The sequence below is a fragment of the Watersipora subatra genome, chromosome 4 (assembly GCF_963576615.1).
Source record: "Watersipora subatra chromosome 4, tzWatSuba1.1, whole genome shotgun sequence".
Lineage (NCBI taxonomy): Eukaryota > Metazoa > Bryozoa > Gymnolaemata > Cheilostomatida > Watersiporidae > Watersipora > Watersipora subatra.
This window is the reverse complement of record NC_088711.1, coordinates 30,995,639-31,014,014: the sequence shown is the minus strand read 5'-3', so window position 1 is coordinate 31,014,014 and position 18,376 is coordinate 30,995,639. Positions and strand designations below refer to the sequence as shown.

The 18,376-nt window shown below is 35.5% G+C and overlaps 1 protein-coding gene across 1 annotated transcript; it reads right to left on the bottom strand.

Annotated features, from left to right (window-relative positions):
• Nucleotides 1-659: 659 nt before the first annotated feature.
• Nucleotides 660-1,955, bottom strand: LOC137394145 (DNA repair protein RecN-like). Its single transcript, XM_068080865.1, has 2 exons — nucleotides 1,820-1,955; nucleotides 660-1,348 (listed from the first exon to the last, which is right to left on the bottom strand). The coding sequence occupies exons 1-2, from the start codon at nucleotides 1,953-1,955 to the stop codon at nucleotides 660-662; spliced, it is 825 nt and encodes a 274-aa protein (XP_067936966.1).
• Nucleotides 1,956-18,376: the final 16,421 nt, after the last annotated feature.

The window sequence follows — 18,376 nt, the reverse complement described above, 5'->3', positions numbered from 1 at the left end:
ATGGTGGAAAGTGGAAATTGTTAGAGGAAGGCACTCGAGCTTACACTAAAGGGTACCAACAAAACTCTAAAAAGTCAAACACCTCTTTGTTCCACCCTGTATGTTCAAAATTCCCCCCAGGGGGCAATTCCCTCTTGGTTGGGAACCCCTGATTTAGCTGTGGCTCTTTATTGCTGAACATGTTACGGTATGAATATATAACATGCTCTTTTTTTCTCAAGACTACACTGCCTAATCCAAAATACAAACTTTGACTCCAATACACTCAAATTCACCCAAGTGCAACCACAATCAGCAGAACAAATAATCTCTCAAGAAAAGAGTTAAATTCAATGACGCGGGGTTATCAAGCCAAGCAGGTTAGTTAGTCACAAAAGCTTCAAATCATAGTTACCGTATCGAAGATGAGATAAAAATCTTTCTACTCACCCAATATTCTGTTTAATTACTCGTCTTTTCTTCAGTCATCAGTTATCGCAAATTTAACAGTTTTACTCGCAACCCAGTCCGTCTCAATCTATCTCATCTTCATTTACCCAAATCACCTTCATACTGACAATATCCCCATACCAATTGGCCTTCTCAGGTTTCGCCTCCATTACCACCGGGTTATCTGAAACTTTTGGCTCGGAACCAGCAAGCTGGTCGTCATTTCCACTCTAAACTTTTGACTCAGAACCAGCGAACTGGTCGTTGTTGCCACTCTGAACTTCTAGCTCGGAACCAGCGAGCTGGTCGTCATTGCCACTCTTTCCGGAGCTTTCAGGTTGGACCTCCTTTTTGGGTTCCTCAACCTTACTCTTCTCAAAACTAGCATCTCTGCTAGGGACTACTCTCACAACGGAGGTTTCAGATTGGATCTCCTCTTTGGATTCCTCAACCTTACTCTCCTTTCCGGTAATCGTTACAGAACTCGCGTCCCTTGCACCCCTCCTCTGAGCCCTCTTTTGCTTTACAGCAGACAAGTGCAACAGAGCCTCTCTATACTCCTCACTTTTAATCTCCTCCTCCAACTCTCTTATGTCTTTCTTTATAGCAGACAATGCGTGCTTGTACTGCTCCTCTACTTGCCTCCTCCTATGCAACATCATAGCTTTCCTCTGCCTGATGGTAGTCTCAGTCGAAACATACTCTGTCTCCATCTGTTCTGCAAAACTATCCATCTTAGCAACAGAGGGTAAACTCAAACTAGGCTTCTTCAACTTAGAGTCCGGTCCCCTATTGTTACCCTCCTCCACCCTACGCTTAATACCCGCTGCAATATCTCTATAGGAAGACCCACAAAAATTACAACCTTCAAGTCCATGGTCTAACTTCTCACGAAATCTACACAATATCTTTTTGAAACCTACAGCATAATGTCCTTGAACTTTACATTTATAACAAATAAATCCAGGACACTGAGCAGCCTAATGGTCTTTAATGCTTTTGCAGACAACACACTTAATGTTACCTGGCTTACCGTACACTTCTTTCTTACCTTCGCCCTCATTCTTACCCGACTCGCTCACCTTCTGCTTACTAAACACCGTGTTACCCTCCGAATCCTTTGTCACCTTCACACCCCACCCCTGCCTCTACTTACACGGCTGCTCTCGGCACCACCACCTCCCGGCGAATCGCCAGCACTATTCATAAGTGATAGTCCAGTGAGAAGTAAGATTTGTCAGATATCAATCTGAAACTATAACAAAAACATTTATAATATTCCATATGGTATTTCTTAGGTGGTTTACTAACTCGACCTGAGATAGTGACGGCAGGTCTTTTACTAAGAGGCACAATTCCATTTCTAGAATTTCTTTTAGGCAAACATTACTATTTTCTAGAACAAGTCTATTCTCAACAACAGAAGTCTCCTCCTCGTGTTCACCGATGTCGGGAGTTTCCTCCACGTGCTCAGCCACACCAGGTGTTTCCTGCCCTTGTTCAAGAAGCTCTAAATCAGGGATCATGTTCTCCTGACTTTCAGATAAACCGTTGGCATTTTCTACTACTTCAGAGTTGTCATTTTTTTAGGAGTAGCTACCCAAGGGAAGACAATATCATCAGAAGAGTCAGACGATGTATTTTCGTCATCAGATTTCAACAAAAACAAATGTTTTCTATTTCTGCGTATTTCACTCATGCCTACATTGACCCAGTAACTTTCAGAAGATTTATCCTTTCACAAAACTATACCTTTTGAACCTACATCAGTAGAGGCTTTTGCATAAACCATTTGACCAGCTTTTAACTGGTCTAACTTAGAAACTATACTTTTTATCCCAATGTTTCCTAATTTTGTTTTTGCGGCTAACTTCATTTTCTTCAAACAGTTCATAGTCTTCATCACTTTCTAATGGGAAGCTCAAGTTTGATCTAATAGCTTGACTAAAAATCAGATCACTTGGCGTATATCCTGAAGCCAAAAGTGTAGTCCTATATGCAGACAAAGCCACATCTTTATCTCGACTTTTCTCCCATAATCCTTTAACAATTTTACGACACTTTTTGCTAAACCATTAGAACAAGGATACCGTGGGCTACTAGTAGTTAGAATGAAACCCATTTTCTCTCAAAAGTTTTTAAATTGTTTACTAGCATGACAAGTTCCATTATCAAACCTGATAACGTTGGGTATACCAAATCAAGAAAACAGATACTTGAGTACTCGAATTATCTCTCTAGCAGTTTGAGATTCTATATGCAGACATTCTATCCACTTTGAATAATAGTCTATAGCTATCAGATAATATTCGTTATCAAACATAAGTATATCCGAACCTATCACCATAGGCTGGTGTTTGACTTTACTATGCGTAATGCAAACATTACATCTATTTATATAATCTGCAATTTCCTTACTATAACCAGACAACCAAAAATGGCACTGAGCTCGTCTACGACGTTTCATTATGCCCTGATGACTTTCATGACAAATTTCTAAATACTTTAGTCCTAATGACTTAGGAATATACAGCCTAGAGTCATATAACAATATATTATTATAACTACTTAATCTCTCACGATCCATATAAACCTATCAGTTCTTTATGAAAATCATCCAATTCAGATTGCCAACCAGATTAAAAATACTCTATACACTTGAGAGCGTCTGAATCTTTACTAACCTCTTCTCTTAGTTTCTCTTCTTTAACATCCCCATATTCAGAAGAGCAAACTATCGAGTTGACATAAGCTTCTAGCTTATTACAAACAGTTTTACTTACCTCATCACAAACAGCCCCACTGTTCGGACGGCTAAGCAAACAGCAATAAACATATCTTTTCCAGGAGTGTGAAAAATGTCACAATCATATTTCATTAGTCTTAACTTAAAACGTTGTCCTCTTACAGGTAGCTTAGACAAATCCTTTTCACCTAAAATTGCAATTAAAGGCTTGTGGTCAGTTTCTATTTCAAATTTTCTACCAACTAAATATTAATCAAACTTCTCACATGCCCATACCGTAGCTAAAGCTTCCTTTTCAACTATGGCATATCTACTGTCAGTTTCAGTCAGTTTCCTAGAAGCATATTCTACAGGTTGCCACGCATCTTCTTCGTTATACTGTAACAAAACTGTGCCTAGTGCATTTCTACTAGCATCGGCAGAAACTCTATGTTTAGCATTTATTTCAAAAGTACATAATACTGGACTATTAGAAATTTCTTTTTTAACAGTTTATAATGGTTATTTTTTCTTTAATTCAGAGTAACAGAGGACATCCGGAACCTTATACTTCTGCATGCCATTGACAGCGAGGACAAGCTGTTATCAACCTTAATGAGGTCACACGCTTGCATACCAGTAACACCTACTGGTAAAAAGCTCAACTTCCCACAAGATCTGATAAATCCAAAAAGTCAGCTCGCTGTTCTCTACTGCAAAGGTACCAGTCAACCTGACAATGTAGAATTGACATCACAAGATAGTTTTAAAACAGTTGTTTTCAAATAAACATGAGTGTTGAATTTGCTTGTCATATTATTCTATTTTGACTATGTTTAGTTTGTGCACTTTTACTTAACTTGTAGGTGCTAATTAAAATATTATTGGTTCAGATATAGTGAAAGTGTTAAGCTCTTGTAAGTAATGCTGATATTTACCAGTACAAGTTACTTCTTTATTCTATAAGTCAAACAATCATCTATTGTACCTGATATATTGTTAGGTTCTGTAGTACCTGATATATCGTAAGGTTTTTGGTACTTGATCAATTGTAAGGCTCTATGGTACCTGATCATTTGCAAAGTCCTATAGTAACTGAGCTATTGTCAGGTTCGCCCTTCACTCAGTTAGAGTACAGCAAATGGTGTATCGATAACTAACCATTATATTTAGAAGGTTGAAGTAGAGTAATAAAACTATGATGGTAAAATCCTATTGGTAAAGACAGTGACGGCGGTATTTATACTTTAATACATTTTTTGTGCTACGCTAGGTAACTCTATGTTTACACATAGAGTTTGCTAGCGTAGCACAAAAATACAGCTCAAGTTGATATTACTTACAGCTGTGACAAAACATCTAATACTAGTAGTTAGTAACACAAGAGATCTGTTATATTTTTTTTCAGGTGGTAAACTGATGAGCTGCTATACACTGTTGCACTATGGAACTGTCACATTTCCCTGTTTTCTTTAGTGCTCGCCGTGGAGGAATGTCAGTTATACCTAAACTTTCATGCCAAGTTCTATACCTGCACCATCTACAGTTATCGCCACACGATAGGTTGTGACAATTTTGAAGGCAGTTCTGATCAGCAAGAGTGTAAATTCATGAATTGCGAAATAATGATTAGGCTTGAGGTACGTTTCTAAAGTTTTTCCATTTTTCCTGACTAAAGGTGATTTTTATTTTCCGTGTAAACATATAAAAGTGACTAGCATTGATAGAAAGCTATGTATTTTCTCTATTGTAAGGTGCTATGGTACCTGATCAATTGCAAAGTTCTATAGTAAATGAGCTAATGTCAGGTTTGCCCTACATACAGTTAGAGTACAGCAAATGTTGTATCGATAACTAACCATTAGATTTGGAAGGTTGAAGTAGAGTAATAAAACTATGATGGTAAAATCTTATTGGTAAAGACGGTGACGGCGGTATTTATACTTTAATACTTTTTTTGTGCTATGCTAGGTAACTTTATGTTTACACATAGAATTACCTAGCGTAGCACAAAAATACAGTTCAAGTTGATATTATTTACTGCTGTGACAAAACCTCTTTTACTAGTAGTTAGTAACACAAGAGATCTGTTATATTTTTTTGAGGTGGTAAACTGATGAGCCGCTATACACTGTTGCACTATGGAACTGTCACATTTCCCTGTTTTCTTTAGTGCTCGCCGAGGAGGAATGTCAGTTATACCTAAACTTTCATGCCAAGTTCTATACCTGCACCATCTACAGTTATCGCCACCCGATAGATTGTGACAATTTTGCAGGCAGTTCCGATCAGCAAGAGTATAAATTCATGAATTGCGAAATAATGATTCAGCTTGAGGTACGTTCCTAGAGTTGTTCCATTTTTCCTGACTAAAAGTAATTTTTATTTTGCGTGTAAATTTTAATAAGTGGCTAGCATTGATAGAAAGATATGTATTTTCTCTATTTTAAAGTTTTATGGTACCTGACCGATTGTAAAGTTTTATGATATCTGATATATTATCAGGTTCAATGGTATCTGATATATTGTAAGGTTCTATGGTATCTATTCTATTTGGGTGTAGCGGATTGAAGGTTGCAAATTCGAATCCTACGCAATGTAATGTTTTTCTAAACCTGTAATTGTGGTTTCAGACAGACAAAAGGACACGACTCATATGATAGCATAGAATGCACATGTTGCATATTATTCATTGAGTATGCTCACTAAATTATTCACTGAAAAAGAAACTGTTCAATTGCTTCACATCTGGTTAAAGTTGAGAATTCTTTTGAAACTAGTTAACATATGATTGGTTTTTATGACATGGTTATTTTTTCTTTAAGTCAGAGTAGCAGAGGACATTTGGAACCTTTTGCTTCTGCATGCCTTTGACAGCGAGGACAAGCTGTTATCAACCTTAATGAGGTCACACGCTTGCATACCAGTAACACCTACTGGTAAATCTCAACTTCCCAAAAGATCTGATAAATCCAACAAGTCAGCTCGCTGTTTTCTACTGCAAAGGTACCAGCCAACCTGACAATGCAGAATTGACATCACAAGATAGTTTTAAACAGTTGTTTTTAAATAAACATCAGTGTCGAATTTACTTGTCATATTATTCTATTTTGACTATGTTTAGTTTGTGCACTTTACTTAACTTGTAAGTGATAAATTAAATATTAATGGTTCAGATATAGTGAAAGTGTTAAGCTATTGTATGTAATGCTGATGTTTACCAGTACAAGTTACTTCTTTATTCTATAAGTTGAACAATCATCTACTGTACCTGATATATTGTTAGGTTCTATGGTATCTTATCTATTATAAAGCTTATTGGTACCTGATATATTGTAAGGCTCTGTAGTACCTGATGTATTGTAAGGTTTTTGGTACTTGATCAATTGTAAGGCTCTATGGTACCTGATCAATTGCGAAATTCTATGGTAACTGAGCTATTGTCAGGTTCGCCCTTCATACAGTTAGAGTACAGCAAAGGTTGTAACGATAACTAACCATTAGATTTGGAAGGTTGAAGTAGAGTAATAAAACTATGATGGTAAAAATCTTATTGGTGAAGACAGTGACTGCTGTATTTATACTTTAATACATTTTTCGTGCTACGCTAGGTAACTCTATGTTTACACATAGAGTTTGCTAGCGTAGCACAAAAATACAGTTCAAGTTGATATCACTTACTGCTGTGACAATACATTTAATACTAGTAGTTAGTAACACAAGAGATCTGTTATATTTTTTTTCAGGTGGTAAACTGATGAGCTGCTATACACTGTTGCACTATGGAACTGTCACATTTCCCTGTTTTCTTTAGTGCTCGCCGAGGAGGAATGTCAGTTATACCTAAACTTTCATGCCAAGTTCTATACCTGCACCATCTGCAGTTGTCGCCAACCGATAAATTGTGACAATTTTGCAGGCAGTGCCGATCAGCAAAAGTATAAATTCATGAGTTGGGAAATGATGATTCAGCTTGAGGTACGTTCCTAGAGTAGTTCCATTCTTCCTGACTAAAGGTAATTTTAATTTTGTTTGTAAACATTAAAAAGTGACTAGCATTGATAGAAAGTTATGTATTTTCTCGATTGTAAGGTGCTATGGTACCTGATCAATTGTAAAGTTTTATGATATCTGATATATTATAAGGTTCAATGGTATCTGATATATTGTAATGTTCTATGGTATTTAATCTATTTGGGTGTAGTGGATTGAAGGTTGCAAATTCGAATCCTACGCAATGTAATATTTTTCCAAACCTTTAGTTGTGGTTTCAGACAGACAAAAAGACACGACTCTTATGATAGCATAGATTGCACATGTTGCATATTATTCATTGAGTATGCTCACTTAATTATTCACTGAAAAGAAACTGTTTAATTGCTTCACATCTGGTTAAAGTTGAGAATACTTTTGAAACTAGTTGACATATGATTGGTTTTTATGACATGGTTATTTTTTCTTTAATTCAGAGTAGCAGAGGACATCCGGAACCTTATACTTCTGCATACCATTGACAGCGAGGACAAGCTGTTATCAACCTTAATGAGGTCACACGCTTGCATACCAGTTACACCTACTGGTAAAAAGCTCAACTTCCCACAAGATCTGATAAATCCAAAAATTCAGCTCGCTGTTCTCTACTGCAAAGGTACCAGTCAACCTGACAATGTAGAATTGACATCACAAGATAGTTTTAAAACAGTTGTTTTCAAATAAACATGAGTGTTGAATTTGCTTGTCATATTATTCTATTTTGACTATGTTTAGTTTGTGCACTTTTACTTAACTTGTAGGTGCTAATTCAAATATTATTGGTTCAGATATAGTGAAAGTGTTAAGCTCTTGTAAGTAATGCTGATATTTACCAGTACAAGTTACTTCTTTATTCTATAAGTCAAACAATCATCTATTATACCTGATATATTGTTAGGTTCTATGGTATCTTATCTATTATGAAGCTTTATGGTACCTGATATATTGTAAGGCTCTGTAGTACATGATGTATCATAAGGTTTTCGGTACTTGATCAATTGTAAGGCTCTATGGTACCTGATCATTTGCAAAGTCCTATAGTAACTGAGCTATTGTCAGGTTCACCTTTCACTCAGTTAGAGTACAGCAAATGGTGTATCGATAACTAACCATTATATTTAGAAGATTGAAGTAGAGTAATAAAACTATGATGGTAAAATCTTATTGGTAAAGACAGTGACGGCTGTATTTGTACTTTAATACATTTTTTGTGCTCCGCTAGGTAACTCTATGTTTACACATAGAGTTTGCTAGCGTAGCACAAAAATACAGCTCAAGTTGATAGGCTATTACTTACTGCTGTGACAAAACATCTAATACTAGTAGTTAGTAACACAAGAGATCTGTTATTTTTTTTTTCAGGTGGTAAACTGATGAGCTGCTATACACTGTTGCACTATGGAACTGTCACATTTCCCTGTTTTCTTTAGTGCTCGCCGTGGAGTAATGTCAGTTATACCTAAACTTTCATGCCAAGTTCTATACCTGCACCATCTACAGTTATCGCCACACGATAGGTTGTGACAATTTTGCAGGCAGTTCCGATCAGCAAGAGTATAAATTCATGAATTGCGAAATAATGATTCAGCTTGAGGTACGTTCCTAGAGTTGTTCCATTTTTCCTGACTAAAAGTAATTTTTATTTTGCGTGTAAATTTTAATAAGTGGCTAGCATTGATAGAAAGATATGTATTTTCTCTATTTGAAAGTTTTATGGTACCTGATCAATTGCAAAGTTCTATGGTAAATGAGCTAATGTCAGGTTTGCCCTACATACAGTTAGAGTACAGCAAATGTTGTATCGATAACTAACCATTAGATTTGGAAGGTTGAAGTAGAGTAATAAAACTATGATGGTAAAATCTTATTGGTAAAGACAGTGACGGCGGTATTTATACTTTAATACATTTTTTGTGCTACGCTAGGTAACTCTATGTTTACACATAGAATTACCTAGCGTAGCACAAAAATACAGTTCAAGTTGATATTATTTACTGCTGTGACAAAACCTCTTTTACTAGTAGTTAGTAACACAAGAGATCTGTTATATTTTTTTGAGGTGGTAAACTGATGAGCCGCTATACACTGTTGCACTATGGAACTGTCACATTTCCCTGTTTTCTTTAGTGCTCGCCGAGGAGGAATGTCAGTTATACCTAAACTTTCATGCCAAGTTCTATACCTGCACCATCTACAGTTATCGCCACCCGATAGATTGTGACAATTTTGCAGGCAGTTCCGATCAGCAAGAGTATAAATTCATGAATTGCGAAATAATGATTCAGCTTGAGGTACGTTCCTAGAGTTGTTCCATTTTTCCTGACTAAAAGTAATTTTTATTTTGCGTGTAAATTTTAATAAGTGGCTAGCATTGATAGAAAGATATGTATTTTCTCTATTTTAAAGTTTTATGGTACCTGATCAATTGCAAAGTTCTATGGTAAATGAGCTAATGTCAGGTTTGCCCTACATACAGTTAGAGTACAGCAAATGTTGTATCGATAACTAACCATTAGATTTGGAAGGTTGAAGTAGAGTAATAAAACTATGATGGTAAAATCTTATTGGTAAAGACAGTGACGGCTGTATTTGTACTTTAATACTTTTTTTGTGCTACGCTAGGTAACTCTATGTTTACACATAGAGTTTGCTAGCGTAGCACAAAAATACAGTTCATGTTGATAGGCTATTACTTACTGCTGTGACAAAACATCTAATACTAGTAGTTAGTAACACAAGAGATCTGTTATATTTTTTTTCAGGTGGTAAACTGATGAGCTGCTAAACACTGTTGAACTATGGAACTGTCACATTTCCCTGTTTTCTTTAGTGCTCGCCGTGGAGGAATGTCAGTTATACCTAAACTTTCATGCCAAGTTCTATACCTGCACCATCTACAGTTATCGCCAGACGATAGGTTGTGACAATTTTGAAGGCAGTTCTGATTAGCAAGAGTGTAAATTCATGAATTGCGAAATAATGATTCAGCTTGAGGTACGTTCCTAGAGTTGTTCCATTTTTCCTGACTAAAAGTAATTTTTATTTTGCGTGTAAATTTTAATAAGTGGCTAGCATTGATAGAAAGATATGTATTTTCTCTATTTTAAAGTTTTATGGTACCTGACCGATTGTAAAGTTTTATGATATCTGATATATTATCAGGTTTAATGGTATCTGATATATTGTAAGGTTCTATGGTATCTATTCTATTTGGGTGTAGTGGATTGAAAGTTGCAAATTCGAATCCTACGCAATGTAATGTTTTTCTAAACCTGTAATTGTGGTTTCAGACAGACAAAAGGATACGACTCATATGATAGCATAGAATGCACATGTTGCATATTATTCATTGAGTATGCTCACTAAATTATTCACTGAAAAAGAAACTGTTCAATTGCTTCACATCTGGTTAAAGTTGAGAATTCTTTTGAAACTAGTTAACATATGATTGGTTTTTATGACATGGTTATTTTTTCTTTAATTCAGAGTAGCAGAGGACATTTGGAACCTTATGCTTCTGCATGCCTTTGACAGCGAGGACAAGCTGTTATCAACCTTAATGAGGTCACACGCTTACCATACCAGTTACCATACACCCGCTTACTGTCATACCAGTAACACCTACTGGTAAAAAGCTCAACTTCCCACAAGATCTGATAAATCCAAAAAGTCAGCTCGCTGTTCTCTACTGCAAAGGTACCAGTCAACCTGACAATGTAGAATTGACATCACAAGATAGTTTTAAAACAGTTGTTTTCAAATAAACATGAGTGTTGAACTTGCTTGTCATATTATTCTATTTTGACTATGTTTAGTTTGTGCACTTTTACTTAACTTGTAGGTGCTAATTCAAATATTATTGGTTCAGATATAGTGAAAGTGTTAAGCTCTTGTAAGTAATGCTGATATTTACCAGTACAAGTTACTTCTTTATTCTATAAGTCAAACAATCATCTATTGTACCTTATATATTGTTAGGTTCTATGGTATCTTATCTATTATGAAGCTTTATGGTACCTGATATATTGTAAGGCTCTGTAGTACCTGATGTATCGTAAGGTTTTTGGTACTTGATCAATTGTAAGGCTCTATGGTACCTGATCATTTGCAAAGTCCTATAGTAACTGAGCTATTGTCAGGTTCGCCCTTCACTCAGTTAGAGTACAGCAAATGGTGTATCGATAACTAACCATTATATTTAGAAGGTTGAAGTAGAGTAATAAAACTATGATGGTAAAATCCTATTGGTAAAGACAGTGACGGCTGTATTTGTACTTTAATACTCTTTTTGTGCTACGCTAGGTAACTCTATGTTTACACATAGAATTACCTAGCGTAGCACAAAAATACAGTTCAAGTTGATATTATTTACTGCTGTGACAAAACCTCTTTTACTAGTAGTTAGTAACACATGAGATCTGTTATATTTTTTTGAGGTGGTAAACTGATGAGCGGCTATACACTGTTGCACTATGGAACTGTCACATTTCCCTGTTTTCTTTAGTGCTCGCCGAGGAGGAATGTCAGTTATACCTAAACTTTCATGCCAAGTTCTATACCTGCACCATCTACAGTTATCGCCACCCGATAGATTGTGACAATTTTGCAGGCAGTTCCGATCAGCAAGAGTATAAATTCATGAATTGCGAAATAATGATTCAGCTTGAGGTACGTTCCTAGAGTTGTTCCATTTTTCCTGACTAAAAGTAATTTTTATTTTGCGTGTAAATTTTAATAAGTGGCTAGCATTGATAGAAAGATATGTATTTTCTCTATTTTAAAGTTTTATGGTACCTGACCGATTGTAAAGTTTTATGATATCTGATATATTATTAGGTTCAATGGTATCTGATATATTGTAAGGTTCTATGGTATCTATTCTATTTGGGTGTAGTGGATTGAAGGTTGCAAATTCGAATCCTACGCAATGTAATGTTTTTCTAAACCTGTAATTGTGGTTTCAGACAGACAAAAGGACACGACTCATATGATAGCATAGAATGCACATGTTGCATATTATTCATTGAGTATGCTCACGAAATTATTCACTGAAAAACAAACTGTTCAATTGCTTCACATCTGGTTAAAGTTGAGAATTCTTTTGAAACTAGTTAACATATGATTGGTTTTTATGACATGGTTATTTTTTCTTTAATTCAGAGTAGCAGAGGACATTTGGAACCTTATGCTTCTGCATGCCTTTGACAGCGAGGACAAGCTGTTATCAACCTTAATGAGGTCACACGCTTACCATACCAGTTACCATACACCCGCTTACTGTCATACCAGTAACACCTACTGGTAAAAAGCTCAACTTCCCACAAGATCTGATAAATCCAAAAAGTCAGCTCGCTGTTCTCTACTGCAAAGGTACCAGTCAACCTGACAATGTAGAATTGACATCACAAGATAGTTTTAAAACAGTTGTTTTCAAATAAACATGAGTGTTGAATTTGCTTGTCATATTATTCTATTTTGACTATGTTTAGTTTGTGCACTTTTACTTAACTTGTAGGTGCTAATTCAAATATTATTGGTTCAGATATAGTGAAAGTGTTAAGCTCTTGTAAGTAATGCTGATATTTACCAGTACAAGTTACTTCTTTATTCTATAAGTCAAACAATCATCTATTGTACCTTATATATTGTTAGGTTCTATGGTATCTTATCTATTATGAAGCTTTATGGTACCTGATATATTGTAAGGCTCTGTAGTACCTGATGTATCGTAAGGTTTTTGGTACTTGATCAATTGTAAGGCTCTATGGTACCTGATCATTTGCAAAGTCCTATAGTAACTGAGCTATTGTCAGGTTCGCCCTTCACTCAGTTAGAGTACAGCAAATGGTGTATCGATAACTAACCATTATATTTAGAAGGTTGAAGTAGAGTAATAAAACTATGATGGTAAAATCCTATTGGTAAAGACAGTGACGGCTGTATTTGTACTTTAATACATTTTTTGTGCTACGCTAGGTAACTCTATGTTTACACATAGAGTTTGCTAGCGTAGCACAAAAATACAGCTCAAGTTGATAGGCTATTACTTACTGCTGTGACAAAACATCTAATACTAGTAGTTAGTAACACAAGAGATCTGTTATATTTTTTTCAGGTGGTAAACTGATGAGCTGCTATACACTGTTGCACTATGGAACTGTCACATTTCCCTGTTTTTTTTAGTGCTCGCCGTGGAGGAATGTCAGTTATACCTAAACTTTCATGCCAAGTTCTATACCTGCACCATCTACAGTTATCGCCACACGATAGGTTGTGACAATTTTGAAAGCATTTCTGATCAGCAAGAGTGTAAATTCATGAATTGCGAAATAATGATTAGGCTTGAGGTACGTTTCTAAAGTTTTTCCATTTTTCCTGACTAAAGGTGATTTTTATTTTGCGTGTAAACATATAAAAGTGACTAGCATTGATAGAAAGCTATGTATTTTCTCTATTGTAAGGTGCTATGGTACCTGATCAATCGCAAAGTTCTATGGTAAATGAGCCAATGTCAGGTTTGCCCTACATACAGTTAGAGTACAGCAAATGTTGTATCGATAACTAACCATTAGATTTGGAAGGTTGAAGTAGAGTAATAAAACTATGATGGTAAAATCTTATTGGTAAAGACAGTGACGGCGGTATTTATACTTTAATACATTTTTTGTGCTACGCTAGGTAACTCTATGTTTACACATAGAGTTTGCTAGCGTAGCACAAAAATACAGTTCAAGTTGATATTATTTACTGCTGTAACAAAACCTCTTTTACTAGTAGTTAGTAACACAAGAGATCTGTTATATTTTTTTGAGGTGGTAAACTGATGAGCCGCTATACACTGTTGCACTATGGAACTGTCACATTTCCCTGTTTTCTTTAGTGCTCGCCGAGGAGGAATGTCAGTTATACCTATACTTTTATGCCATGTTCTATACCTGCACCATCTACAGTTATCGCCACCCGATAGATTGTGACAATTTTGCTGGCAGTTCCGATCAGCAAGAGTATAAATTCATGAATTGCGAAATAATGATTCAGCTTGAGGTACGTTCCTAGAGTTGTTCCATTTTTCCTGACTAAAAGTAATTTTTATTTTGCGTGTAAATTTTAATAAGTGGCTAGCATTGATAGAAAGATATGTATTTTCTCTATTTTAAAGTTTTATGGTACCTGACCGATTGTAAAGTTTTATGATATCTGATATATTATCAGGTTCAATGGTGTTTGATATATTGTAAGGTTCTATGGTATCTATTCTATTTGGGTGTAATGGATTGAAGGTTGCAAATTCGAATCCTACGCAATGTAATGTTTTTCTAAACCTGTAATTGTGGTTTCAGACAGACAAAAGGACACGACTCATATGATAGCATAGAATGCACATGTTGCATATTATTCATTGAGTATGCTCACTAAATTATTCACTGAAAAAGAAACTGTTCAATTGCTTCACATCTGGTTAAAGTTGAGAATTCTTTTGAAACTAGTTAACATATGATTGGTTTTTATGACATGGTTATTTTTTCTTTAATTCAGAGTAGCAGAGGACATTTGGAACCTTATGCTTCTGCATGCCTTTGATAGCGAGGACAAGCTGTTATCAACCTTAATGAGGTCACACGCTTACCATACCAGTTACCATACACCCGCTTACTGTCATACCAGTAACACCTACTGGTAAAAAGCTCAACTTCCCACAAGATCTGATAAATCCAAAAAGTCAGCTCGCTGTTCTCTACTGCAAAGGTACCAGTCAACCTGACAATGTAGAATTGACATCACAAGATAGTTTTAAAACAGTTGTTTTCAAATAAACATGAGTGTTGAATTTGCTTGTCATATTATTCTATTTTGACTATGTTTAGTTTGTGCACTTTTACTTAACTTGTAGGTGCTAATTCAAATATTATTGGTTCAGATATAGTGAAAGTGTTAAGCTCTTGTAAGTAATGCTAATATTTACCAGTACAAGTTACTTCTTTATTCTATAAGTCAAACAATCATCTATTGTACCTGATATATTGTTAGGTTCTATGGTATCTTATCTATTATGAAGCTTTATGGTACCTGATATATTGTAAGGCTCTGTAGTACCTGATGTATCGTAAGGTTTTTGGTACTTGATCAATTTTAAGGCTCTATGGTACCTGATCATTTACAAAGTCTTATAGTAACTGAGCTATTGTCAGGTTCGCCCTTCACTCAGTTAGAGTACAGCAAATGGTGTATCGATAACTAACCATTATATTTAGAAGGTTGAAGTAGAGTAATAAAACTATGATGGTAAAATCCTATTGGTAAAGACAGTGACGGCTGTATTTGTACTTTAATACATTTTTTGTGCTACGCTAGGTAACTCTATGTTTACACATAGAGTTTGCTAGCGTAGCACAAAAATACAGCTCAAGTTGATAGGCTATTACTTACTGCTGTGACAAAACATCTAATACTAGTAGTTAGTAACACAAGAGATCTCTTATATTTTTTTTCAGGTGGTAAACTGATGAGCTGCTATACACTGTTGCACTATGGAACTGTCACATTTCCCTGTTTTTTTTAGTGCTCGCCGTGGAGGAATGTCAGTTATACCTAAACTTTCATGCCAAGTTCTATACCTGCACCATCTACAGTTATCGCCACACGATAGGTTGTGACAATTTTGAAGGCAGTTCTGATCAGCAAGAGTGTAAATTCATGAATTGCGAAATAATGATTAGGCTTGAGGTACGTTTCTAAAGTTTTTCCATTTTTCCTGACTAAAAGTAATTTTTATTTTGCGTGTAAATTTTAATAAGTGGCTAGCATTGATAGAAAGATATGTATTTTCTCTATTTGAAAGTTTTATGGTACCTGATCAATTGCAAAGTTCTATGGTAAATGAGCTAATGTCAGGTTTGCCCTACATATACAGTTAGAGTACAGCAAATGTTGTATCGATAACTAACCATTAGATTTGGAAGGTTGAAGTAGAGTAATAAAACTATGATGGTAAAATCTTATTGGTAAAGACAGTGACGGCGGTATTTATACTTTAATACATTTTTTGTGCTACGCTAGGTAACTCTATGTTTACACATAGAATTACCTAGCGTAGCACAAAAATACAGTTCAAGTTGATATTATTTACTGCTGTGACAAAACCTCTTTTACTAGTAGTTAGTAACACAAGAGATCTGTTATATTTTTTTGAGGTGGTAAACTGATGAGCCGCTATACACTGTTGCACTATGGAACTGTCACATTTCCCTGTTTTCTTTAGTGCTCGCCGAGGAGGAATGTCAGTTATACCTAAACTTTCATGCCAAGTTCTATACCTGCACCATCTACAGTTATCGCCACCCGATAGATTGTGACAATTTTGCAGGCAGTTCCGATCAGCAAGAGTATAAATTCATGAATTGCGAAATAATGATTCAGCTTGAGGTACGTTCCTAGAGTTGTTCCATTTTTCCTGACTAAAAGTAATTTTTATTTTGCGTGTAAATTTTAATAAGTGGCTAGCATTGATAGAAAGATATGTATTTTCTCTATTTTAAAGTTTTATGGTACCTGACCGATTGTAAAGTTTTATGATATCTGATATATTTTCAGGTTCAATGGTATCTGATATATTGTAAGGTTCTATGGTATCTATTCTATTTGGGTGTAGTGGATTGAAGGTTGCAAATTCGAATCCTACGCAATGTAATGTTTTTCTAAACCTGTAATTGTGGTTTCAGACAGACAAAAGGACACGACTCATATGATAGCATAGAATGCACATGTTGCATATTATTCATTGAGTATGCTCACTAAATTATTCACTGAAAAAGAAACTGTTCAATTGCTTCACATCTGGTTAAAGTTGAGAATTCTTTTGAAACTAGTTAACATATGATTGGTTTTTATGACATGGTTATTTTTTCTTTAATTCAAAGTAGCAGAGGACATTTGGAACCTTATGCTTCTGCATGCCTTTGACAGCGAGGACAAGCTGTTATCAACCTTAATGAGGTCACACGCTTACCATACCAGTTACCATACACCCGCTTACTGTCATACCAGTAACACCTACTGGTAAAAAGCTCAACTTCCCACAAGATCTGATAAATCCAAAAAGTCAGCTCGCTGTTCTCTACTGCAAAGGTACCAGTCAACCTGACAATGTAGAATTGACATCACAAGATAGTTTTAAAACAGTTGTTTTCAAATAAACATGAGTGTTGAATTTGCTTGTCATATTATTCTATTTTGACTATGTTTAGTTTGTGCACTTTTACTTAACTTGTAGGTGCTAATTCAAATATTATTGGTTCAGATATAGTGAAAGTGTTAAGCTCTTGTAAGTAATGCTGATATTTACCAGTACAAGTTACTTCTTTATTCTATAAGTCAAACAATCATCTATTGTACCTGATATATTGTTAGGTTCTATGGTATCTTATCTATTATGAAGCTTTATGGTACCTGATATATTGTAAGGCTCTGTAGTACCTGATGTATCGTAAGGTTTTTGGTACTTGATCAATTGTAAGGCTCTATGGTACCTGATCATTTGCAAAGTCCTATAGTAACTGAGCTATTGTCAGGTTCGCCCTTCACTCAGTTAGAGTACAGCAAATGGTGTATCGATAACTAACCATTATATTTAGAAGGTTGAAGTAGAGTAATAAAACTATGATGGTCAAATCCTATTGGTAAAGACAGTGACGGCTGTATTTGTACTTTAATACATTTTTTGTGCTACGCTAGGTAACTCTATGTTTACACATAGAGTTTGCTAGCGTAGCACAAAAATACAGCTCAAGTTGATAGGCTATTACTTACTGCTGTGACAAAACATCTAATACTAGTAGTTAGTAACACAAGAGATCTGTTATATTTTTTTTCAGGTGGTAAACTGATGAGCTGCTATACACTGTTGCACTATGGAACTGTCACATTTCCCTGTTTTCTTTAGTGCTCGCCGTGGAGGAATGTCAGTTATACCTAAACTTTCATGCCAAGTTCTATACCTGCACCATCTACAGTTATCGCCACCCGATAGATTGTGACAATTTTGCAGGCAGTTCCGATCAGCAAGAGTATAAATTCATGAATTGCGAAATAATGATTCAGCTTGAGGTACGTTCCTAGAGTTGTTCCATTTTTCCTGACTAAAAGTAATTTTTATTTTGCGTGTAAATTTTAATAAGTGGCTAGCATTGATAG